The sequence below is a fragment of the Uranotaenia lowii genome, chromosome 1 (genome assembly GCF_029784155.1).
Source record: "Uranotaenia lowii strain MFRU-FL chromosome 1, ASM2978415v1, whole genome shotgun sequence".
Classification (NCBI taxonomy): domain Eukaryota; kingdom Metazoa; phylum Arthropoda; class Insecta; order Diptera; family Culicidae; genus Uranotaenia; species Uranotaenia lowii.
Genome location: NC_073691.1, coordinates 7,820,985 through 7,848,780, shown reverse-complemented (window position 1 = coordinate 7,848,780; position 27,796 = coordinate 7,820,985). Strand labels below are relative to the sequence as shown.

At 40.5% G+C, this 27,796-nt stretch overlaps 1 protein-coding gene across 2 annotated transcripts; it reads left to right on the top strand.

Moving 5' to 3' along the window:
• LOC129747288 (integrin beta-PS) lies at window positions 1-27,600 on the top strand. Of its 2 annotated transcripts, none has more exons than XM_055741442.1 (8): window positions 1-182; window positions 13,880-14,369; window positions 14,437-14,665; window positions 18,521-18,605; window positions 19,310-19,744; window positions 24,982-25,733; window positions 25,800-26,274; window positions 26,341-27,600. In XM_055741442.1, the coding sequence occupies exons 2-8, from the start codon at window positions 13,883-13,885 to the stop codon at window positions 26,404-26,406; spliced, it is 2,529 nt and encodes an 842-aa protein (XP_055597417.1). In that variant the 5' UTR covers window positions 1-182; window positions 13,880-13,882; the 3' UTR covers window positions 26,407-27,600. The 2 variants fall into 2 exon arrangements, with proteins under 2 accessions (XP_055597417.1, XP_055597410.1); XM_055741435.1 differs by lacking the exon at window positions 18,521-18,605 and adding an exon at window positions 14,917-15,001.
• The last annotated feature ends 196 nt before the right edge of the window (window positions 27,601-27,796 follow it).

The following is a 27,796-nucleotide window of genomic DNA, read 5'->3' as shown; positions in this document are numbered from 1 at the left end:
GTTGCCGAGGTCGGTCGCGTTAATCAGTCAGTTCGTCCGTGGATTTTTCTATTTGGTGTGAAAAAAAATCTCCGCTAGAAAATGTGTCGAATTTAAACCGAAATTTATTGGATAAATCAACTACAAGTGCCTTTGTGTCGTGTTTTTCTAATTAAGGTTTTCGTTTAGATAAGCAAACTTCGGTAAGTGTTCCCGAATGCAGCCTAGATAAAAAAGTTTAGCCAGATTTTTCCCTTTTTGGATCTAAATGGATGGTGATTCAAGAAAGTGCAGTAGCGGATGAAAAAAAAAGATGAAACTGGGTGTGTGCTTTTCCCGTTTCGTTGTCTGTCGTCACTCGCGGGTCAGGTGTAAAGTAATTTTCTTCCCGATTTCCGGTGCAGGAAACCAACCTTGAAGTAATCTGTTTTTTCTGTAAATAAAATACTAAAATGGCGTTCGGAGTTTACGTAGGTGGGTTGAAAATTCCTTCGGAAGATTGTGTGGTTTGTTTACACTACACTACATATTGGGTTCTCGAGGGCTCAAGCCACGATCCGGAGTGAAACACCGTTTAAACCCGGATCTCGGAGACGTGTTCTGACCGGAATTAATTGGTAGTGCAATGAACCAGTTGGTTGATCGTTGCCAATACTGAGTATGGAACCCTTTCCTTGCCAGATGTTGAATCATCACTTCGCCGTCGTCGGCGGGAGGAACTTGAGTTACAAGATCAACATCACGAAAACGCTGACAGAAGTGAAAAAAGAAGAAACAGCAGTGGGATGACGACGATGCTGTTTGCTGGTGTGTCGTCGTATGTGAAGAGAAAAAAAACGACAAGGCAAGCAGCAAGATTTCAAGACCCAAGCAAATGGACGGGTGGCACCATAGCAAGTATTCCCCCGCATCAAGCTATGCTGAGATGAAGAAAAATATGAACGATTGTATAAAAATACGCACACATACTACACTGATGTAGCGCGTGGATAAAGTCTTGCATGAAAGTGCACTTTAGGCATAAAAACTGGAAGGTATTTTGCGAAAAGAATCGCAAATATTTTGTGTTTTTCACTTCGAGAATAAATATGGGCAACGTATGTAAGTAAAATGAATAACGATCAAACAAAAGTACAAATTAATATGAAGTTTCCATAGGATTTATTAAAAGACTAAATCACACTTGATCATTCTCATTTAGTTTTTTTTTAAATTTAATAAACCAGTAATGAAAAACATCAGATATGCAACTTGATACTTTTCATCATTAGTTACATACTTATACAACTTTTTTTTTATCTCAGTGCATAAATCAGTTTTCTTCATCTGTGAGTTATAATCAAATAGGAGATTAAAATAAGACATTGTTATCTAAATATCTGGAAAAAAAAATCAAGGACATACAAGCGTCGCTAGATTCAAGCAATCAACTACTACGTTTTTATATAAACCCAAACAGATCCACCCCAACTGTGAATGCTTTGGTACCTATTGATTTTACATATTTCACAACCGATGACGGCTATCCACCATAAATATTGCTGCCCTCATCATTTCACGCCATTCCGCTCATTGCTATCCAAGCACTGCTGACTGGCTCCTATCCACAATTTATTATTATTATCATTTTCCAATGACCAAACCAGATTTTCGCCCACAGCCCCATTCAGTGTCAGTGGGTAGTGTCGTTGGCCGATCCATCGACGACGGCGGCACTGTCGTTCTTGTTTATCAGAATTATTGTAGTTCTGAATGATGCTTTCTATAGAGTTAGGGGCCCGATAAAAAGGGTTTACGATTTGCAACAACAGCACTTAGTTAATTAGGGAAAGGCCAGATCTTGACGTGATAGTTTCTTGTTTATGTACGAGTGTTGATGTTTCTTGGCAACGGGCCCAGATTGGATGATGATGTCTTCCTCAATCAGGCCAAACATCGATGAATCACTCGCTACCCTAGGCCATTCAGGGCCAGTAATATACGTGCGAAAAACGGACGAGTCACGACTGAATTTCTGCGAAACAGTCGACGACATCATAGGATTGCTGTTTTGTTTGTGGTTGATGTTTTGAAGTGCGCTTTCGGCTGAATGACGCCCGGTTTTGTTGGTGGTTTTTGGTCTAATTGTGAGAGAAGCCAGTTTTGTCTATTTCGCATGATGGAAATATCCCAAAAAATAACTATTATGGGTGATATTTATCTACATATCTAAACATTTGAATGTGTATTAAAAGTTTGATTGAATAAACAAACAAACAAATAAAGATAATTTTGTTCAAAAGTATGATCCAGTATTCAAATTCAATAAATAAATATTCAGTTTATTTTACGTAATGCAATTTTCAAGCACACATTCGTCTCAGAATTTCTAAGCAAAAATCCACAAAGCGCAATAAGCTGCTATACCTTACCCCCCAGTGTAATTTTTATTCTCGTATCTCAATAAATAAAAGAGATATTGTATGGTAAATGTGATGTACATTAGGCGGGTGGCGATAAATATGTTCAAGAGAGTTTTTGGCTCCAAAACCATTTCGTTTGCTCGATTTTTTTTTGCATTTATGTATCAAGTTTTTTTAACCAATTTTAAACGACGAGTTAAACCGTTGAAGGACATTTGCGAATGCAAGGTAAGTTTAAAAAAAGTGACCATTACATTTCGATATGATTTCCAAAATTCTTTGATTTTGAGAGAAAATCCCTAATAAAACTTTAAGTAATTCAACACGACCAAGTTTGTGAAAATTTGATCAGTGGTTGGCAAAATACAGCTATTTTTTTTTTTACTTGAAAACCTTTAAATTACCCGCCACACTCCCCCACACCAAAAAACTCAATTGAGTCCCCTGGTAATAGACGCTACTGTTCCCAGCATGTCGACAGCATACAAATAACAAAACGCGAACAAGACTCTACTCATGCTGGGAACCAATTTTTTTTAAGCTATATGCGAAGGAATGGACGAGAAAAAATATCTAAATTTACGTTAACGTGTGAATCTCAGTGAAAATATATCCTTTTAAGAGATCCACAGAATACGACAAAAATTTACAAAATTAAAATTAGGTTAAAAGATATGAACAAAAATTAAAACTAAGGCTGTCTTAAAACTAATGTAAAAAAAAAACTGAACTAAAATAAAAATATTTAAAGGTAAACAAAAAAAAAACTTAAATTACTATGACTGATACGATGGTTGGTGGTTAACGAACATGAATTCCTTTGAGATATTGTATCAAATTTGTTTTAAAGGCGGATCGACTGTTGATGATTTTGATTCGATTGGGTAAACTATTATATTTGGTAGGCCCAATGAAGGAGATTCTTCGTTGACCTAGTGTAGTCGATGATCTACTACGCTGAAGATGACTTGATTGTCGGGTATTATGGGTTCGGACTCCCATGGTAAAGCTCAGATTTCTATTGGTTGAAGAATGAAGATTATCAAACACAAATAAGATGGTGACGACAAAGACGAATTCTACGCGCAGCTGGAGCGTGAATACGACCGTTGCCCAAAACATGATATCAAGATCGTCATCGGGGATTTCAATGCTCAGGTCGGCCAGGAGGAGGAATTTAAACCGACAATTGGAAGGTTCAGCGCGCACCAGCTGACCAACGAAAACGGCCTCAGACTCATTGATTTCGCCGCCTCCAAACGAATGGCCGTACGTAGTACCTTTTTTCAGCACCGCCTCCCACACAAGTACACCTGGAGATCACCGTACCAAACTCAATCACAGATCGACCACGTTTTGATAGACAGCCGGCACTTCTCAGACATCATCGACGTCAGATCCTGTCGGGGCGCCAACATCGAGTCGGACCATTATCTGGTGATGGTGAAGATGCGCCCAAAACTCTCCGTAGTGAACAACACGCGAAACCGGCGCCCGCCTCGGTTAAATATCGCGCGACTGAAGCAACCTGAGGTCGCGGCAGACTACGCGCAATCGGTCGAAGCAGCGCTGCCGGCAGAGGGCGAGCTTGACGAAGCCCCTCTCGAGGACTGTTGGGATACCATCAAAACAGCCGTCAACAGTGCTGCGGAGAACGTCATCGGTTATGTGGAGCGATCTCGACGGAACGACTGGTTCGACGAGGAGTGTAGGAGGGTGATGGACGAAGAGAATGCCGCGCGGGCGGCAGTAGTGCAAAGAGGCACCCGTCGAAATGTGGAAAATCACCGACAGCGGAAGAGGCAGCGAGTTCGACTTTTCCAGGAGAAAAAGCGCCGCCTGGAGGAGGAGGAGCTCGAGGAGCTGGAGCAGCTGCATCGTTCCCAAGAAACACGAAAGTTCTACCAGAAACTCAACGCATCCCGCAAAGGCTTCGTGCCGCAAGCCGAAATGTGCCGGGATAAGGACGGGGGTATCCTGACGGACAATCGTGAGGTGATCAAAAGGTGGAAGCAGCACTTCGATGAACATCTGAACGGCGCACATGCAGGAGATCAAGACGGTGGGGGAAGGTACATCGCCGGCGTAGCCAACGACGAAGAGGAGCCACTCCCAACGATGAGTGAAGTTAAGGAAGCCATTCGCCAGCTGAATAGAAACAAGTCGGCTGGGAAGGATGGCATCGTAGCTGAACTCATCAAAATGGGCCCGGACAGGTTGGCCGATTGCCTACACCGGTTGATAATCCGGATCTGGGACATAGAACAGCTACCGGAGGAGTGGAAGGAAGGGGTAATATGCCCCATCTACAAGAAGGGCGACAAATTGGACTGTGAGAACTACCGAGCGATCACTGTCCTCAATGCCGCCTACAAAGTGTTGTCCCGAATCCTACTCCGCCGCCTCACGCCACAAGCAAACAGATTCGTGGGAAGTCATCAGGCCGGCTTCATGGAGGGACGGTCTACGACGGACCAGATATTCACATTACGGCAAATCCTCCAAAAATGCCGTGAACACCAAGTCCCTACGCATCATCTATTCATCGACTTCAAAGCCGCATACGACACGATCGACCGTAACGAGCTATGGAAAATCATGGACGAGAACGGCTTTTCCGGGAAGCTAATCAGACTGATCAAGGCGACGATGGATGGAACGCAGTGCTGTGTGCGGATTTCGGGTGAATTGTCGAGTTCATTCGAATCGCGCAGGGGGCTTCGACAAGGTGATGGTCTATCCTGCATGATGTTCAACGTGGCGCTAGAAGGTGTTATTCGACGAGCGGTGGGCGAAATGCGGGGCACGATTTTCAACAGATCCAGTCAACTTATCTGCTTTGCCGATGACATTGATATAGTCGGCAGATCATCTGCGGCGGTGGAGGAGATCTACCGCAAACTGAAACGCGAAGCAGGAAGGATTGGGTTGATGATTAATACGTCCAAGACGAAGTACATGCTGGCCTGCGGATCCGAGACCGACCGAACCCGCTTGTCCAGTAATAACAAGGTCACGATCGACGGCGACGAGCTGGAGATAGTCGAAGACTTTGTCTATCTCGGCTCACTGGTGACGGCAGACAATGACACCAGCCGTGAGATCCGGAGGCGAATTATCAGCGGAAGTCGTGCCTACTATGGACTCCACAAGCAACTGCGGTCGAGAAGACTTTGCCCTCGCACGAAGTGTAACCTGTATATGACGCTTATTAGACCGGTTGTTCTCTACGGGCACGAGACATGGATATTGCTCGAGGAGGACCTGCGTACACTCGGGGTATTCGAGCGACGAGTGTTAAGAACCATCTTCGGCGGCGTACAGGAGAACGGAGTGTGGAGGCGAAGGATGAACCACGAGCTCGCGCGACTCTACGGCGAACCCAGTATCCAGAAGGTGGTGAAAGCTGGCCGGATACGCTGGGCGGGACATGTTGCGAGAATGCCGGACGACTGTCCTGCAAAACAGGTGTTCGCTACGAATCCGGTAGGCACAAGACGAGCGGGGGCGCAACGAGCGAGGTGGTTAGACCAAGTGGAGCGTGATCTGGCGAACGTGGGGTGCCCGAGAAATTGGAGAACGGTTGCCATGGACCGAGTGAATTTTAGGAATTATGTTCGTCAAGTTATGTCGTGAGACGGAATACTATGTAAATAAAAAAATAAATAAAATAAAATAAAGATGGTTTGTAAGTCACACATTTCTGTAAGGGGCAAAATATTGTGGGATCTTTCAGAATAAAGATGGAAAGTTGGAAACAGTAATGGAAGATTAAATATTGTTTTCAGGCAACGGTTCTGCAGTGTTTGTAGGCGTGTTAGTAGGGATACCGATGGTCTTCCCCAAAGAATGATTAATTAATTTAGAATAGAATTGACAAATGCGTGATAGAATTTTAGTAAGACATGACGTGGCACAAATTGCTTTATACTCCAAAGGATTCCATACAGTGATGAGACCTTGCTTTCCAATTGCATTATATGATATTTCCATGATAAGGTGTCATCTAACAATAGCCCAAGGTATTTGAAGTTCATAACATTCTCAATCACGTTATCATTGACTACAGGATCTTCATGACTGGGAACTATTTTTCTTGCTGAATGAAACACCATAAATTTTGTTTTCGGAAAATTTAGAGTAAGAAGATTTGCATTAAAATATCTCAAAAGAACTGTAAGATCTTCTTCAATTTGCTTAACAATAAGCCTAGAACATTTTCCTGGATAAAAAAGGGCCGTATCGTCTGCAGTCTTGGGATGCCATGTAAGGGAATGTTCTGGATATCATTGATATAAAGCAGAAATAGCAGCGGCCCAATATTACTCCCTTGAAGGACTCCAATGTTCATGTTTTGTAAAGAACTGTTGGTATTATTTACTGATACATATTGTTTTCGACCTGACAGATAACTGCGAATAACATCGTTCTCAATTCCCCGAATCCCATAAGAATCTAGTTTTTTCAACAGTATATCGTGGTTCAAGGTGTCAAAAGCCTTTTTCAGGTCTAAAAACAAGGCCCCGACTATGTTTTTTGAATCTATGTTTTCGATTATCGTGTCGACAAGTTCACAGGTAGCAATTGAGGTGCTAGAACCAGCTCGAAATCCATACTGTAGATCAGTGGTTTTCAATGTGGTCCCTACCGCCCCCTTGAGGGCGTTTAGAGCTTCTAAGGGGGCGGTGAGCTCAACTTTGTAATTTGGGGGGCGTTGTAATTCAGGGGGGCGGTGACATCATTTTTTATTTCACATTTCCACAAATAACGGAACAACTTAGAAATAAAATGACAACGAGCACGTTCAATGCTCAACAATGAAACGACTCTGAAAACCAAATTATAACCAGGTTTAGGACAAACAATAGCTTAACTCAACAAGACAAACTTAACAACTCACAGAGTTGTTAAACAAATTTTTGTCTCTGTAAGTCACAATCACAGACAGATTTATTTTTACTGTGACAGATTTCGCATACGATCTGTATATTGATCTGGTTTTATAAATTTATTATGGGTTGTACCAAAAAGCATTAATTTTAGATAACAATGCCTGAAAATCTGTCTAAACACATTGAGAAACACGAAGTAATCTACGCCTAGAAACACAAAAATTCAAAACTCTTTTTCTCAAAAACTCGTTGGACCGAATATTTCAAATTTAGTATTTTTAAGTTACCGAAAGTATTCTGTTCAATTTTGTAAACAGAGTTTCATTATTAAATTCATAACATTTGCGTTATGCTTCTAAGAGTAGCACATTCAATGCAAGCCAAAAAAAGAGTAATCTTGTATTTGGTCCGCAATGTGTTAAAAAAATGACAAAAAAATCTTTCGAATAGAGTCTGTGTAAAAGGCGTCACAGATTTGGTCAAAGATTTTTGGAATGATAAAAAGAATGCTAACAAGCAAAATGAACTTTCGTTTTAAGTTCTGATTTGTTGATCTTAATTTAAAACGATTTGAAAAAAATGGAAATGAATCAATTTATCATGACTAAACATCAAAAGTTACAAGATTTTCACTAAAGTGTCGGAGTTAAGTTGTTGAAACCTGTGTTAAACTGTAATAAATGAAAGTTTGAAATTTATTTTATCAAGAAATAATACTTTGTGTTAAACTTTTTATGCTATTTTACCGAATTAACAGCAAATATCTTGTGAATAGTAAAAGGCAAATTTGTTTAGTAAATAATTCTGTTACCAAAATTTAGATTGGCGATATGTTATTAGATAAGTTTTTTCGTTTTCAAGTATTTGTCCCGGAAAAAAAATTATTTTTTAAAATTCAGTTTTGGGGTTTGAAGCAATTGAACTGAATTTTGAGTTTTGCCTTGCTACAATTAATGGTTATGTGTAGGCTATCCGGTTTTCTCAAGTTAATTATGTATAACAATTTTTGAATGTGCATCATTCAACGTTTCAAATTGAACCACAAAAAACAACAGTTTTCTTTTAAATTCGCTAAGGGGTGCGTTGAGCTCGAAAATTTTGCAAAAGGGGGCGGTGAAGCAAAAAAGTTTGAAAACCACTGCTGTAGATTATAAAGGATATTATTTTCTTCACAAAAATTTATTCATCCTATTAATCAACATTTTTTCAAATACTTTGCTGAAAATACTTAAAGTAGAAATCGGACGGTAGTTGTTAACATCAAGACTGTCTCCTGACTTGAAAATATGTACGACTCCTGCTATTTTGAGAAAGTCAGGATACTGTCCTGTTTCTACGATTTGTTAAAGCATTGACAAAGAATTCGAGAGAAATCATCGCAGTTTCCCTTTAATAAGTAAGTAGGGATCGGATCGTGGCCACAGCATTTTTTGTTTTTAAGAGAATGTATAATTAAAACCACTTCGTTTTTTGTTCCCGGATATAGGAAAATGGAGTTAGAGACACGATTAGTAAAGGATAACGGGTCAGATTCAGGATCGTTATGAATAGTTGTTGCTAGATCTTTACCAATTTTTGTGAAGTGATTGTTAAAAGCTTGGCATACTTCGGGGTTTGTATCGAGAAGGATATTATTAACTTTAAGTTTCATTCCATTATTAGAATTACCTTTTCCTAAAATTGAGTTAATGCCTTTCCCCACTTTGGAGCTTGTTGTGTTGCTGAGCAAATTTTCATAGTAGGAAGCTTTACATTTGTTCTTAAATTGTTCTACCTTTTTAGAGATATGTTTTAACATTTCTTGTAAGTGTGAATCTTGGGTATTCCGTTTTAAACGTTTTATATAATTATTTTTTATTTTGATTAATGTACATAGATAAAAGACATCCATGGGCAAGGCTTTCCTTTCAATTTCATTTCTCGTGTTATTTGTTTGGTACATTCCGATACTAGTCTATCGTAAACGGTACATATTTCTTTCAAACGATTCTCAGGATTTTCGATAATTTGTACACTTTTAAGGTAATCAGAGAATAAACTGATTAATCTTGCACGATCAATGATATTTTTATGCAGAACAGTTTTACATTTATTTGAGGACAATCTTAGAGTCGTAACAACTTGAGAGTGGTTACTAATATTATTGCCGATTGTGTCGTTTCTAACGAGTGCTAAATCACTGTGCTTGCAAATAACGTGATCAAGAACATTTTTACTCCTGGGTCTTGTGAACAGTGTGTTCGAACATACAAAACCGTAGGATTCTAAAAGTGATATGTATTTTTGTACGTTACTATTGCTAGTTATGTTAACAGGTAGGTTGATGTCACCAACCAAGAAACAAGAGTGATTCTGGGGAACGGAAGACAACAAATTTTCGAGGATTGGAAAAAAAATTTATAACCGGAAACGATGGAGGTTTATATACACCATACACATCGAAAATTTGGTCTTTTATTTTTATTTCAATGCCAATGCAGTGGAAACCTTCAAGACATAAATTTTTTGTAACTCTACAGTTTAATTTTTGTTTAACGTACACTGCAAGGCCTCCGTACGACTGCTCTCTACACTCTTAGAAAATTTTACGGGTTGAGACCGTAAAAAGTACATACTTTGAAGAACGAACATTTTTACGTAGAAGTGAGTACCAGAAATTACATATTTTGTAAGTTCTTTCTGTTTTTGGAGGCCCTTACTGTGGAAACAACTTCAAAATATGTAAAACTGGAAATCAGTCTTAGCGGTATCCTGCTCTGGTAAATATCAAAACATTCAATTTGTGTGTGTCGCGAAAACTTTACGAATTAACGGAAGAATTGCTTCGAATCATTTTGTTGCTCGAGCCTTACCTGTGAGAAACTAAGCTCTACGACGTTTGGTCTAGTCATCAGAACCTTTTTTTTTTTAGAATGTTGATGTCCACCGCCAGCCAAATTTACTTCATCATCGAAACCGAAAGATTGGTATCGAAGTATCGGGAATCCGCAACCTGATGCAATTGATTCCCGTTAAAGCTATATGGGCTTCAAAATAAAGTACATCGGCAGTATATAAGGTAATATTTCCTCAATTTGGAAAATCACCGACAGCGGAAGAGGCAGCGAGTTCGACTTTTCCAGGAGAAAAAGCGCCGCCTGGAGGAGGAGGAGCTCGAGGAGCTGGAGCAGCTGCATCGTTCCCAAGAAACACGAAAGTTCTACCAGAAACTCAACGCATCCCGCAAAGGCTTCGTGCCGCAAGCCGAAATGTGCCGGGATAAGGACGGGGGTATCCTGACGGACAATCGTGAGGTGATCAAAAGGTGGAAGCAGCACTTCGATGAACACCTGAACGGCGCACATGCAGGAGATCAAGACGGTGGGGGAAGGTACATCGCCGGCGTAGCCAACAACGAAGAGGAGCCACTCCCAACGACGAGTGAAGTTAAGGAAGCCATTCGCCAGCTGAATAGAAACAAGTCGGCTGGGAAGGATGGCATCGCAGCTGAACTCATCAAAATGGGCCCGGACAGGTTGGCCGATTGCCTACACCGGTTGATAATCCGGATCTGGGACATAGAACAGCTACCGGAGGAGTGGAAGGAAGGGGTAATATGCCCCATCTACAAGAAGGGCGACAAATTGGACTGTGAGAACTACCGAGCGATCACTGTCCTCAATGCCGCCTACAAAGTGTTGTTCCGAATCCTACTCCGCCGCCTCACGCCACAAGCAAACAGATTCGTGGGAAGTCATCAGGCCGGCTTCATGGAGGGACGGTCTACGACGGACCAGATATTCACATTACGGCAAATCCTCCAAAAATGCCGTGAACACCAAGTCCCTACGCATCATCTATTCATCGACTTCAAAGCCGCATACGACACGATCGACCGTAACGAGCTATGGAAAATCATGTACGAGAACGGCTTTTCCGGGAAGCTGATCAGACTGATCAAGGCGACGATGGATGGAACGCAGTGCTGTGTGCGGATTTCGGGTGAATTGTCGAGTTCATTCGAATCGCGCAGGGGGCTTCGACAAGGTGATGGTCTATCCTGCATGATGTTCAACGTGGCGCTAGAAGGTGTTATTCGACGAGCGGTGGGCGAAATGCGGGGCACGATTTTCAACAGATCCAGTCAACTTATCTGCTTTGCCGATGACATTGATATAGTCGGCAGATCATCTGCGGCGGTGGAGGAGATCTACCGCAAACTGAAACGCGAAGCAGGAAGGATTGGGTTGATGATTAATACGTCCAAGACGAAGTACATGCTGGCCTGCGGATCCGAGACCGACCGAACCCGCTTGTCCAGTAATAACAAGGTCACGATCGACGGCGACGAGCTGGAGATAGTCGAAGACTTTGTCTATCTCGGCTCACTGGTGACCGCAGACAATGACACCAGCCGTGAGATCCGGAGGCGAATTATCAGCGGAAGTCGTGCCTACTATGGACTCCACAAGCAACTGCGGTCGAGAAGACTTTGCCCTCGCACGAAGTGTAACCTGTATATGACGCTTATTAGACCGGTTGTTCTCTACGGGCACGAGACATGGATATTGCTCGAGGAGGACCTGCGTACACTCGGGGTATTCGAGCGACGAGTGTTAAGAACCATCTTTGGCGGCGTACAGGAGAACGGAGTGTGGAGGCGAAGGATGAACCACGAGCTCGCGCGACTCTACGGCGAACCCAGTATCCAGAAGGTGGTGAAAGCTGGCCGGATACGCTGGGCGGGACATGTTGCGAGAATGCCGGACGACTGTCCTGCAAAACAGGTGTTCGCTACGAATCCGGTAGGAACAAGACGAGCGGGGGCGCAACGAGCGAGGTGGTTAGACCAAGTGGAGCGTGATCTGGCGAACGTGGGGTGCCCGAGAAATTGGAGAACGGTTGCCATGGACCGAGTGAATTTTAGGAATTATGTTCGTCAAGTTATGTCGTGAGACGGAATACTATGTAAATAAAAATAATTCCTCAATTGTTCTGAAAAAATTACAACTAATTTCAATATCAATCTCCTTTAGAATATCCACTTCATGTTCGGCCAGGATGTTTACCCCATGGACACCGGTTCAAGTGTACGAACCAGAGATATCGATATGGAATCAAAATATGGCTTCCATGTCATCCATCATTCCACAGTCATTCAACAGAAATCCTGAAGAAAAACGAATGAAAATAGCTGGATCTTTTGAACAAACTAGAGGGAAAAAGTGAAATATGAATCGCGAACTCTTGATATTAAATCTAAGACCGTTCATTATTGATAGATAATAAACTTTCCTTTGAATGTATAAACTAAGCATCCTCAATTTGAAAGAATTCCTTGTCTTTAAATTTCTAATTAAATTTTTTTCCACTGTATGTGATTCTCCTGATCTATGTGATTTTAACATACTTTTGAGTACTTTCTACATACTCGTCCGTACCAGCCTTGCTACATACTTTTTCGTAAAATAATTTTTACATACTAGTGGCTTCCTGCACTTACGGGTTGTTTTGACTTCTTTTTACATACTTTTGTGTACTATTTTCTAAGGGTGTACATGAAAAATATGAGTTATATCCAGGTATGTTATACCAATGTGGTACAAAGAAGGTGATGAAGAAACACGCACACTATTACAGAACTCGTTATTCAAAAAGTAAAAAGGTAAACAAAGCCTACGTCACTTGCCAGGGTGTTAATCTATCCTAGGCGAGAATCGTAAACAGCAGTTGGCAATGATTTTTTTCTCTATAGTTTTCGCTGTTGGTTGTTTGTTTTTAAATGCAACTGACGTCACGAATTGTCATGGTTTCAATGTTTACAAAAAAAAACTTTTACTAACACTTAGCACGGGATTTCCATCGCCACCTGAGATATGTATACAGGTTGATGTTATACAACGAACAATTTTCTTCCTTCAACCACGTTTCGCTTATAACAATCACATCAATACACGCATTTATAGATTCAACAGTTTGCAAAATGCTGTCGAATTTTTCAAAGTTATTCATGCTACAAATTTAAATTTTTTAGTACCGACTATTTCTGAAGGTTGGGACTTCGGGTGTAAAAAAAATTATTCAAATTGAGGAAATCAATTTAAAGTTTTCGATGAAATCTTATTTTAGGTAGATAAAATGATTTTTTTTTTAATCAAAGAATTTGTTTAGTTGAAACGAATTATTTAGGTTAAAAAATTGTTTTGAATCAAAACCATATTTTTTTTATTCAAATAAAACAGGAGTTGGATTTCAGACAATGTATGTTTTGAATCAAAGTCAGTTTTGTTCTGTTTCAAAAATCAAGTTTTCTCTGCGTGTTATTGTTCAACGCGTATATCTTTAGTTCATTGATATTCTAGTAGCGTATGCGATCGGATTCTAGGTTTAGTATGGGTTTTAATTGATTTCATCTGGCTGGGGTAATCAACGAGCAATTTATCACATTCCTTGTCTTTTATAACGACGACGACGACAACGACGCAAACTTGGTAGCAATCTCATCGCGAAAATGTTCATTCCCCGGAAGATTCCTGCTATAGGATACAACATCGAACTCTCGTTGCTCTCAGAGGGCAATCACTTAAACAATATGTCATTATGTTGTATGCTTTTGCTCTTTCACAGATCATGCGAACGATAAGCGGGATGCAATTCGGAGTAGTTGTACTAATTGCATTGGGGCTGTGCGTTCTGGTAAGCGTTGTCGCCGGCCAAACCACCTCCTTTTCGACCTGCCCGGCCAAGACGACCTGCCGGGAGTGCATTCAAACGAGCAACTGTCGCTGGTGCACGCAACCGAACTTTACGAAACCACGCTGCCACGGCCACGATATCGGTTACTGTCTGGAGGAGTACACGGTTGACCCCAGCAATGAAGCTATCACGCTGATCGCTCGGGAGCTGAGCAAACCCTCGAAGGGAGGCAGCGCCGGCGGTATGTACGAGTCGGGAATGTCCAGCAGTTCCCACTGGTCGTCATCGTCTTCGTCCTCGTCATCATCTTCGTCGTCGTCGTCGTCATCGCACCATTCCTCGTCTTCCAGCAGTATGAGTTCCAGCAGCCAGAACATTGTTCAAATCTATCCGCAACGAGTTCAGCTGAAGCTGCGATTAAGTAATTAGATGTTAACACTTTAGGAAGTGTTTTGATTGGTTTTAATTTTCTCACGTTTGTTTTGCAGACGAAGTCTATAAACTAGGAGTCAAATATTCCCAGGCCGAGGACTACCCGGTGGATCTTTACTACTTGATGGATTTGTCCAAATCTATGGAGGACGACAAGGAGAAACTTTCTACGCTGGGAGCACAGCTGGCGGACTCCATGAAGAGAATCACCAACAATTTCCGCCTAGGGTTTGGTTCCTTCGTTGATAAGGTATTGATGCCTTATGTGTCAACCGTACCGAAAAAGTGAGTATACTTTCCGGATCATTCAAGCACCAAGCCAGAAGTAACATACTTGTTTCAGTTTATAAATCTTTGAAGAAAGATCGTACCCACGTATTGAAGTTATCATGTTCAAAGTTCATTCAGAAGAACTCGAAGGAAAATGTCTTGACAATATTGGAAATGTTTAAAAAAAATGAGTTCTTCTGTTTGAACATATTGTTTGCGTATTCTAATAAATTGAATCAAAATCAAACACACAAAAAACCCCGCAGATTGTTACATCCGTGTGACGGTTGCGAAGCACCGTACGGTTACAAGAACCATATGACGCTGAATGTGGACACGGATAGGTTCTCCGTAAGTTGCTTTTACTTATGCCGGCAAAAATGATACCTCTGTTAGAAAGGGTTATACTTCTTTAGATATTATTTGTTTCACCTAAAGGCACACATTGCATTAGAAATTGGTGTTGTTACTTAGTTTGTTCGTTCTATTGTTGTTTCTATTCCTCGTTTCATTTAAATTTTTAGTTCTCATATTATGCTACACTTTCGATGGTAGTCGTTATTATTTGTGGGATACATACATACGTCATCGGTGGCAAATTTCGTAGAAAAACTTTGCGTTTCCGTTTTCTCAATATATCGTATTTGTTTATTTCCGATTCTCCTATAAGACTTTAATTTCTAACTTAGTTTATATTTTCTTTTTTTCGGGTTAACTCTATTGATTTGAACGTTTAACTTTTCCAAAAATATATGATTTGGTAATTCATTGTTTATCTTTGTTCTTCACACATTCTTTTAGGTTCTATTCATTATTGTTAACTTTGAAATGTTTAGTGTTATTCATTGACTATGTGTTTGGATGTATTGTTCATTAAATGTTGTTAAATGTTGTATTTATCATTTTTAAATCTATAATTTACTTTTTCTTGTGCATGTCCCATTGTTTATCGAACTAAATCGATGTAGGTGCAAATATGTTAATTGACAAGAATTGTTTAGCATATTTTTGTTCCACAGCTTTTTGAAACAGAATAGGGAATTGTATGTTTGAATTGAACCAGTTAAAATATAGTCAAACTTAAATGAATATGTTTTTAATTGATACAAAGTGATGAAAATTGACTGTTTTTTTTTTGAACATTTTCACTTTTATTATCTATTAAAATGTCCTTTTTTGTACATTTACAACCATGAGAGAAAAACTTTTATATACATTCCTCTCCATAGTGGCTTGTGATATAGCTTAGTTGGCAAGTCAGTTACTTCCTGAGCCGATGTCCGTGTGTTCGAGCCCAAAAGTAAACATATCGAACATAAACAGTTGTACCGGATAAGTTTTTCAATGACTGTCCGCCAACTACATCGTTGATATAAGTTGCGAATGACATAAAGATGTTGAAACGACTATAATAAAAACAAAAAATAAAAATCGGTATCGAATTTTGAATACGGCGAATGCGCCAAGACCTTTGTTTGGAGAAAAATGCATTCCAAGTTTCAGAAAATAAAATCAATTTCCTATTTAGCTGCGTGTACAATCATTCTCATAAATAAGTCGCTAAAATGCTTTCGAATTGATTTAATTTCATCACCCGATCGATAAATATAGCTTTTCCGTACTAATTACACAGCTAAAATTTTTTCCTGTAAAATTACGCAAATGTCCTGTAACAAAAAGAAGCAGGACATTTACCGTAATTGTACACGGAAAATAATAAAAAGGTAAAATTTACCGAGTTAGCAAAGGTGAACGCTCGTGAAAGCCAAAAAGGTAACTTCTACCTCTTCGAGGTGAAACTCACCTCACAATGAGGTAAAATTTACCGGAATCGAGGTTGGAAAAAGGTACAATTCACCGAGAAAAAAGGTGAATCCAAAAAAGGTAAATCTTACCTCGTAGCGAGGTGAAGTTAACCTGAATTGAGCTCAATACAAAAGTATAATTCACCTAGAAAAAAAGGTAAATCCAAATAAGGTAAAACTTACCCCGTAGCGAGGTGAAATTGACCTGGATTGAGCTAAACAAAACGGTACAATTAATCTCGAACAAAAGTAACTATTTTCCGAATCCGTTTTTTGAGGTTAAGCTGTTTTGTCGTTCAGAAGGGAAGTTATGTTTCGTGCCAATATTAGAAAATCGGAACAGAATGGTAAGTTTTTTCTTAGATATCATTTAGTTGTGCTGGTTCTCGTCATAATACTTTGCTTTTGTTTCAGATCAGCCCAGCTTCGAGATATATTTCACGTCATTCCCCAGATATCATTCCGGAAAACCCGGATCTGACTGGATTAGTCGCCATTATGGCGCTGAAGAACGTGAAACTGAATTGCCACGAGCCTGGCGAAAAAGGATTTACCTCAATATTTACCTCAAAAATGAATATAATGAATAGTCCCTATTTATTTCAAATAAATATAATTATTTGAATGAATTTTGTTTTAATTTTCATTGAAGAAACCAACCAAACCAAATAGCATTTACTTTTTGAATCAGTGAATGGGAAAACGTTTTATTTACTATTTTGCTAGGTGAATGCGAAAATGGTAAAATTTACCGTTTTGCCAGGTGAATTGAAAAGAGGTAAAATTTACCTTTTTGCTAGGTGAATGAAAAAAAAGGTAAAATTTACCTCTAAAGAGGGGTGGAAAAAAAATCACCTCGCAAAAAGGTAAATTTTACCTTTTTATTATTTTCCGTGTACAGGTCGAAAAACAAATTACGTGACATTTAATTTTCAGTGTACAACTTTTTTACAGGAAATTTGCTGTAATAATAAATGATCTTCGTTAAGTTTCAAGGAAAACAATTTAAAATTACAGGTTTTGTTAATTACATGTTGATTTATTTCAAAGGTTGCAGTTTCAGTGACACGTAATAGTCAAATTTTTTTTTCTGTGTACTTCAAAAAATTAATAAATATAACTGTGGGTCCTTTTACCACAGACTGGTGCTCTCATTTTGTTCATTCGCCAAATTGGAGCGCCCTTTTGAATTACAGAATGACTGTTCGCCTTTTGGATCACTCATTGAAGAAGCAATATTCAAGAAAATTTCTGCTTTCAAACGGGTCCAAATGATCACATTAAACATTAGCACATTCAACGATCTTATGAATACTGAATTGTGCATCTCCTCGTCCTGGAAAACAAATTTCAAAAACTTCAATGGCCTTTTTCTATCTCGAAAAAACTATTGGCCTTTTTGTACGCGACGAAATTTTGAGGGGAAATGGGCGAATGAACTGTGGGATTACACACTCATAAAAAAGCTATTCGCCTTATTTAAAAAATTAAATTTAACGTCACTAAAATAAGAAAAATTAAAAGAAGATCATATTTCCGGATGTAAAATAAAGAGTTTAACGCATTTATGTGATTATCTGGATTTGTTTACAGTTGGCGCATTCGCCGTATTCAAAATTTGATACCGAAATGCTCTCCATGCTATCTACTATATGGAGTAAAAAACCCCTGTAGCATGCAGTAAAATTACAATTATGTTAACTACGGATGTCATTTTGATGAAGGTTAATATTTGTATGGAGTTTATCAGCAATGGCGAATATCATGGATCAGACAGTCAAAAATGAATGTCACTGAATGCTGGAACAAGAATAATAGTTAACTCATTCACCGAGCGAGAGAGCTTTTTTTTAATAAATTACAAACTGTACCTCCCGTTGAGTTAATGACCTTCAAAATCCTATGTTCAACAAGTGATAAATTATTAACTTAAATTCAACTACTTGTAAAAGAAATGATAATCATGGTTTTTCCAATCGACATTACAAAAAACTACCATTTACCGATTCAATTCATCGATCGCATGATCGACTTTCCCATAGCTAATAACATTTTTGTGCCACAGTTTACGCGAACCATGTCCCCAATGTGCTGCTCCCTATGGTTACATCAATCAGTTGCCTCTTAGTGTGGACACGTATAGGTTTACAGTAAGTTTCGTGCGAAATGAATAAAAAAAATCAAAAACACAACCCAATCCTCCCCTGATTCAATAAAAAAAACGTCGGAAAACCGTTTGTAATATTAACTGATCTCAAAACATTGTACCTTGTTTTAGTTTTTTTTGCCTTCCTTAATATATGCGTTCCTTTTTTGTTAACGTTTTTTTTCTCCATTGAAATTTTTCGTCAACAAACAATCGGTAGCTTGTCCCCCTTCAGAGCACCCCGGGAAGCTAATGTTCAATCCGACAAGGAATTTAACCTCCTAGCAGACTATAAAATATTCCTCCATCACAAACCTCTTGCTAGATTACCAAACCAAAATCACAGTTACCACAATTGGTTTCCATCAACTCATCTCGATCGGCAGCAATCATTACGCATCGTCAATTGCTGCTGATCTACAAACCAAAAATTTAAATTGGATTTAAACAAAGAACTATAAATCATTTATCTTCACCACAAACATTGCACCTCATCATTTTAGCGTTGCACGCTTTGTCCAAGTTGATCGTTGATAGTTTTTGCATGCTTGACTTATTGCTTGAGTTACATATGTGCCAACTAACCCTGAAAAAGCTTTTATAGTTTGACCCTTGAAAAGTAACACTAACGATGAGTTTATATAACACCCGCTAAAATCTTTTCTCTTTTATGCAACCCAAAAAAAAACAAAATAAAACCGCTTCCAGGAAGAGGTTGAACGAGCTGCTGTCTCGGGTAATCTGGACGCACCAGAGGGAGGATTCGATGCCATCATGCAGGCCGTGGTGTGCCGCGATCAGATCGGTTGGCGCGAGAAGGCCCGCCGGTTGCTGTTGTTCTCAACCGATGCCGGGTTCCATTATGCCGGCGATGGCAAGCTGGGCGGTGTGATCACTCCGAATGATGGCGAATGTCACCTCGACCAGTCCGGCCGGTACACGCACTCGACGATCCAGGACTATCCGAGCATTTCGCAGATCAATCTGAAGGTGAAGCAGAACGCCATCAACGTGATCTTCGCCGTGACGCAGAACGAGCTATCGGTGTACGAAAAGCTGTCCAAGCTGGTCGAGGGGTCATCAGCTGCCATGTTGTCCAACGATTCGTCCAATATCGTACAGCTGGTGCAGGATGAATACAATGTAAGTTGCAGTGTTTTTATTAATTGCCTAACTCTCCGTCGAATACTATCTGTAGAGTTCCGTCTCACGACATACCCACTTCGCTCGTTAACCCCTGCTCGTCTGGTGCCTACCGGATTCCTAGCTAACCCCTGTTGGGCAGGACAGTCGTCCGGCATTCTCGAAACATTTCCTGCCCAACGTGTTCGTCCAACCTTCGTTCCAGCTCGTGGTTCATCCTTCGCCTCCACATTCCGTTCTCCCACAAGACGCCAAAGATGGTTCTCAACACTCGTCGCTCGAATACTCCGAGTGTGCGCAGGTCTTGTTCGAGCAATATTCACGTCTCGTGCCCGTAGGGGACAACCGATCTCAAAGTAGTCTACTATGGCTGAATTCAAAGGAATCATCGACTACTTTGAAATCATAGTTTCATTCAGCTAAGAGGTTCTTCAAACCTTTGAATATAAATGACAACCGATCTAATGAGCGTCATACTTGATACGTTACGCTTCGTGCGAGGGTTGAATTTTCTCGACCGCAGTTGCTTGTGGAGTCCGCAGTAAGCACGACTTCCGCTGGTCATTCGCCGCCGGATCTCACGAGGGGTGTCATTGTCTGCGGTCCCCAGTGACCCGGGATAGACAAAGTCTTCAACTATCTCCACCTCGTCGCCGTCGATCGTGACCTTGTTATTACTAGACAAGCGGACTCGGTCGGTTTCGGATCTGCAGGCAAACATGTACTTCGTCTGGGACGTCGTTAGCAAAGCAGATAAGTTGACTGGATCTGTTGAGAATCGTGCCCCGCATTTCGCCCATCGCTCGTCGAATAACACCTGTTAGCGCCACGTTGAACATCATGCAGGATTCATGAAGTGTTCATTTGGAACGCGACGAAAGCACATTGATAGCACACTGAAGTACGCGAACTGTGGTGCTGGAACGGATGAAAATTCACCAGATATGCAGCAAAATTCAGCAGATTTGCGGAAGAATTCATCAAGTGTGAACAAAATTCACCAAGTGTGTGGCAGAATTCACCTAGTGTGCAGAAAAGTTCATCAGATGTGCGTTCGATCTTTGATTTTCCCAGAGGTATGAAATGTTCATTTGGAACGCGAGGAAAACACATTGAAAGCTGTTGTTGAAAGCACTTTATTTGACTATCCTAACATTCTATTTATAGGAAAACCATCCCTATGGTTACATATTAGATTGTTTGTTATGTGTATGTTGTTATTTATCCCATCGATTGCTTCGTTTGGACAAATCTCAACACTCCTCCTCAACATACACATACGCAGTCTTTCAAATGCCTCCGGCGGCTCCTCCTGCAGATGGGGCTACTCCTCTTCAACGCACGCCCCGGACCTCATTCGTCGCATTCATTGCACGACGCTCTCGCCCCTGTTGCAGCTCGATGGCCTTCCATGGCACCAGTTCGACGACCTTCCCGGGATCTGGCCTGACGACCTCCCAATGGCTCTGGCCCGACCTTCCGTGGCTCTGGTCTCAGCGCTCTTCCTGTGTCTCGAAGCTTTCTCCTTCGCCTCGACACCTTTCCTGAGGCTTGCGCCTCCCAGTGGTTCCAGCCCGACGACCTCCACTTGGCATTCCGGTCCGACGACCTTAACCTGTTGAGAGCCATCAGCAGGGAGCACTTTCGGAGTGGAAAGGAGAGACAAAACTAACTGTCCAAGTGCTGCAACAACAGGTTATGGGCCCAGCACTAGTGGAAAGGAGGAGAAACGGAATCAACAGTGGACAGTCATCCAGCCAGGAAGCCGATGGAAGGACAACGAGCCGAAGCTAAGGAAAGTCAACGAGCCGGAAACCTTGAAAAGTTGTAAGACCAGGAGCCATCTGGAAGGTCGTCGGACCGAGAAGCCAGGTGGAGGTCGACAAGTCAGGAAAAACGGTGGTAGTACAGATCTCTCCTTTCCATTGCTCTAGTGCTGCACAACAAAAGCACACTGAAATTGTGCGCTGGAACAGGCGGAAATTCACCAGATGTGCAGCAAAATTCATCAGATGTGCGGCAGAATTCATCAAAAATGAACAAAATTCACCAAGTGTGCAAAAAATTCAACAGATGTGCGTCCATCTTTTTTATTTCCCATTTACATGGGATTTAATGAATTCTTCATTCCTCTGGATTTTTCATTTACATGGGATTCGATGAATACTTCATACCAGGCCTATGAAGTATTCATCGAATCCCATGTAAATGGAAATCAAAAAGTTTTAATCGCACATCTGGTGAATTTTCTGCACACTCGATGAATTTTGCCGCACATTTGGTGAATTTTTGTGCACACTTGATGAATTCTGCCGCACACTTGGTGAATTTTGTGCACACTTGATGAATTTTGCAGCACATCTGATGAATTTTGCTGCACATCTGGTGAATTCCACCCGTATGAAATGATCATCGAATCCCATGTAAATGAAAATCAAAAAGATGGAATCGCACATCTGGTGAATTTTCTGCACACTTGATGAATTTGGCCGCACACTTGGTGAATTTTGTGCACACTTGATGAAGTCTGCCGCACACTTGATGAATTCTGCCGCACATCTGATGAATTTTGCTGCACATCTGGTGAATTTTAGAGCACAATTCAATCATCATCATCGATGATCAGTGTGTTTTTCTCGCGTTTCAAATGAATACTTCATACCGTTGGTGAATTCCAGCGCACAATTCAGTGTGTTTTTCTCGCGTTTTAAATGAATACTTCATACCTGTGCTTCATACCTCTGGTCGAAGCCCCGATCCAAATGAACTAGACAATTCACCCGAAATCCGTACACAGCACTGCGTTTTATCCAGCGGTATAAAATGTTCATTGGAACGAGATTCAAAGATGGAACGTAAATCTGTTGAGCTTTTCTGCACACTTGATGAATTCTGCCACACATCTGCTGAATTTTGCTGCAGATCTTGTGAATTTCCACCCGCTCCAGCACCACAGTTCGGGCACTTCAGTGTGCTATCAATGTGCTTCCCAAGCGTTCCAAATGAACATTGTATATACAGTACCGTTCATAATTGTATAGAAATTGGAAGCAAGCGCACTGTCACTTCGACTTTGAACTTCCATAACTTTTTACTCTGATGATATTTTTAGATCACATTTTTTGCGTTAGATAGATCAACTATCACACTATTATATCACAAAATTTGAGCTTTCTGGAGTTTGTGTGGCCTGAGAAACAGTAATTCTACGAAAATCGGACTTTTTGAACTTTTCTCATTTAAACTGCAATATCTCTGAAACTACGCTACATTTTTTATTGAAATTTTGCGCAGTGATTGTTGAAATACGAAGCTAGCATGTCTGAAGTTTTCGAAAAGTTCTATCGATGAAGTCAAAAGTTACGCGAGGTGCAATATTTCAGGCATGAACCTTGAAATGCGATTTCTATAGAATTTTGGACGATTGTTTGTTTCCATAGGAAAATCATATTCTCTGTTTAACAACCAGTAAATCTTTTTCAACCGAAAAATCACAACAATATCGCGAGATTCTGATTTTAAAACACAAATGGATCATTTATTCCATTATTTCTTTTCTTCATTGCATTTGCCAGACATTTTTTGTCTGATTGGTGGAGGAAACGATATTGTTTTCATGAAACGTCCAAAATTCTATAGAAATCGCATTTCAAGGTTCATGCCTGAAATATTGCACCTCGCGTAACTTTTGATCCCATCGATAGAACTTTTTGAAAACTTCAGACATGCTAGCTTCATATTTCAACAATCACTGCGCAAAATTTCAATAAAAAATGTAGCGTAGTTTCAGAGATATTGCAGTTTAAATGAGAAAAGTCCAAAAAGTCCTATTTTCGTAGAATTACTGTTTCTCAGGCCACACAAACTCCAGAAAGCTCAAACTTTGTGATATAATAGTGTGATAGTTTATCTATCTAACGCAAAAAATGTGATCTAAAAATATCATCAGAGTAAAAAGTTATGGAAGTTCAAAGTCGAAGTGAACGGTACTGTAGCTGGTCACGGTCGATTGTGTCGTGTGCGGTTTTGAAGTCGATGAATAGATGGTGTTCACGGTATTTTTGGAGGATTTCCAGTAGTGTGACGATCTGGAGCGCCGATTTGATCTAGCAAATAGGCTGGCGTGAGTCTGGTTCTGGTATGCCAGGCGTACTGGGTTCGATTCCCGGTATCGGCAAGAAAACTTCTGGTTTCGAATCCCATAAGTGGCCGACAGGTAAGATGCGTTTCCTCTTATAATTGACAATATGATAAGAATGTTTAATCAGTTGCAAGCTGGCCAGGTATGTACACGGATGCTGGAATACCTGTAAGTAAACTAGCCCACCTGATTGATTCGTTCTTCCAAAATATACCTACATCAACGCACGTGAATGTATTGTATCCTTAACAGTTCATACGAAGCCATGGGGTCCGGGTATGGTGTACACGCTGCATTGGAGATTTGTCGAACTTAATAATCTAAGAATGAATGTGAGCACAGAAACTGCGGTGAATCCGTGCTCTCATGGTGGATAACCAACATTAAAAAAAAATTCGGTAATGTGATGATCGTCCTAGACCATCCCTCCATGAAGCCGGCCTGATGACTTCTCACGAATCTGTTTGCTTGTGGCTTTAGGCGGTGGAATAGGATTCTGAATAGCAATTTGTAGGCGGCATTGAGGACAATGATCGCTCGGTAATTCTCACAGTCCTATTTGCCGCCCTTCTTGTAGATGGGGTATATTTACCCTTCCTTGCACTCCTGCGGTAGATGTTGTATGTCCTAGATCTGGACCATCAACCGGTGTAGACAATCGGCCAACCAACCCGGGTCCATTTGGATGAGTTCAGCTGCGATGCCATACTTTATGCTACTCTGCTGGAGAATGGCTTGCTTAACTTCACTCCTCGTTGGGAGTGGCTCATACTGTGGAGCTTGTATCAGCACAAAATCTAATTTTCCGGAGTTTCTTGTTGAGGATTTTGCAACACAAAACTAATAAGCATTTGTGCAAAGAAATAGGCACTGACTACATAGACATGACTCGTAGGTCGAAGCCACAGTAGATGTGATTTTTTTGGGATTTTAAACAGGTTTTTGTTTAACCCCATAGTGGATGCGAAAAGTTCATGTTTCTGGTCCCATGTTAATTGTCATGTCAGTTTGTTAAAGCAAACACGCCGGCTAACGCACGAGGAAGCTTAGTAAATGACAATCGATATTCATTTTATGTTTTTTCATCTCTCAACAGAAAATTTCCTCCTCCGTGGAAATGAAGGACAACCGTACGGACAGCCTGATCGATGTGAAATACTACAGCCGCTGCAAGGGAGACGGCAAGCTGGTTCAGACGAACAAGTGCGACGACCTAAAGGTCGGCGACATCGTCCAGTTCGAGGCAGAGATAACTCTGCTGAAGTGTCCGGAAAATCCCCGCGAATGGAACCAGGTGTTGCAGATCTATCCGGTCGGTATCAACGAAAGTCTTACGGTTGACATTGAAATGCTGTGCAGTTGTGACTGCGAACGACCGGGAAGTCCGCAGTATAAAGAGTACGCCGAAGAGTGCAGTGGCGTCGGAACTTACAAATGTGGCGTTTGCGAATGTGACGAGTTCCACCATGGACACAAGTGTGAATGTTCTGCCACGGATATCCATACCGAAGCGGGATCGGCTGACGCTTGCCGGGCGACTAACTCCTCACTGGAATGTAGCGGCCGAGGTCAGTGCGTTTGCGGAGTGTGTGACTGTGAGAAGCGCATCAATCTGGAAGAGGTGATCTCTGGCAAGTTTTGCGAGTGTGACAACTTCTCGTGTGACCGAATAAATGGATTGCTGTGCTCCGGTCCGAAGCAAGGTATCTGCTCCTGTGGTGAATGTATCTGTAAGGAAGGGTGGAGCGGACCGGCCTGCGACTGCAAGTCGACTACCGATACCTGTATGCCGCCTAATGGAGGGGAAATTTGCTCTGGCCATGGTGAATGTGAATGCGGACGTTGCCAGTAATGATTCGAAGCTCAAAACTGCTGCGATGTTTGACGTTTAATGTATTTCCACTCTCTTTTTAGATGTCAGATTACTGCAGAAGGTCGTTATTCAGGTCGTTTCTGTGAAAAATGTCCCACCTGCTCAGGTCGTTGTAACGAGTTCAAGCACTGCGTTCAATGTCAGCAGTACAAGACGGGTCCGCTGGCGGATCCAACCGATTGCGCTACCAACTGCACTCTCTTTACACCAATTCCGGTTCAGAAGGTAGAGATCGATGAAGATAATGACGACAACAAGTGTACCTTCTTTGATGAAGATGATTGTCGGTACGAATTTTCCTATAACGATAGTGGGGAACAGATTGTAGTAAAGGCGCAAGAACAACGTGAATGTCCACCGAAGGTGTTCATGTTGGGCATTGTGCTGGCCGTGATTGCCGCTGTAGTATTGATTGGGTTAGCTGTTTTGCTGCTGTGGAAGCTTCTGACCACCATTCACGATCGGCGCGAGTTCGCCAGGTTTGAGAAGGAGCGAATGATGGCTAAGTGGGACACTGTAAGTCAATTGTTAATACTGTTTCACCAAGTATCAACACATCTAATATATTATTTCAAATTTCAGGGCGAGAATCCTATCTACAAACAGGCCACAACTACATTTAAAAATCCCACCTACGCCGGTAAGTAAAGGGGCAGATAACAGTAACGAAATGTGCCTACTACAAATTATTGCCTTAATAACTTTTGGGTACGGAACAATTTATGCGACGAGGCGAGCGTTCAACGATTTGTGTTAACGCTCCAACGCCATTTGGTATACTAGTCTTGGGGTGTCTCTTTTGTTCATACTTTCGAATGAACGGCTTTCAAAATAAGAGACATGCTTTCCGTAGCTAAAGTTGTATCTTTCTAAATACAAATCGGAGTATGGCCGCGTTGGTTTGAAATTTTGAAACAAAAAAACTTAGCTAAATAGTGTTTTAAGGGGCCAATTTGACAAAGGCAGCCCTTATTAATCGAATTTTACTTTCAGTAAAAAAAAATCATAACACATTATATTTATTCTACAAAAAAAACGAAGTGCATTAAGTGTTTAGATAGCAGTTGCTGAAATTAAGACTAACGATTATATGCGTAAATGGTAGGTTGCGGCTGAAACTCAACTATATACGTGAATATAACCTAATAATACTTAAGTGTACTTATACGCGAGTGAAAAACTATTTTACATAAAAAATCAAATCAATTTTTTTACGCAAGCAATAAACATGCAGGATGCAACTTATTTGCTCGCCAAATAGATTGAAGATTGAGCGTAATATCGTAATAAATGTAATGAAAAGATGTCCTTCGCTAGATTGTACAATTGCTGCCATTCTATTTTTTTATAATATTTTATAATATTTTATTTATAAATCAATGCCAATTTTGAAAGTTTTTTAGTTAAGTTCATCAGTAGCATTAGGAAAGCGCGATTTTCATTGTTTTAAATTTTGGAATCAAAAACATTTTATGAAGTGAATTGCCGAACGTAGCCAATATGAACATTTTCAATGCAGTCATATTAAAAAATTATGTCAATTTTTTTCAGGTAAATATTAAGTTTAACAGTAAAAAAAAATAATCAAAAAGAGACGCACAGCTAGGGAATAAACTTTACTTAGTGAAGAACTTATGGTTAACTGTAAAACTCCAACAGTTAGAAATGTAAATAATTTTCTTTTTTGTTTTGCAAATTAAAAATCGATATTTGTGTTTGTGAACTTACTTCCTGTGTATTAACAAAACGAGATGATCTTTGACTATATTTAGCAATTAAATAACGGATAATCTTGTTAAGATGAATGAAATGAAGCGAGTAATATAACGAAGTCTAACAAAAGTGAAGGTTATTTGTTTATGAATATCACAATGTCCATGGATTCCTCATTTTGTTGGAGATTACTATCAATCGGCATTCCGTTCATTTTAAGTAGGTATCCCAAGTAACATCGATAGTTTTATTAGACTCCTCAAGCCACTTACAAAACCAAAACTTTATCTAGTAGTCTGCTATAAAACTCTTAATGTTACTTTCA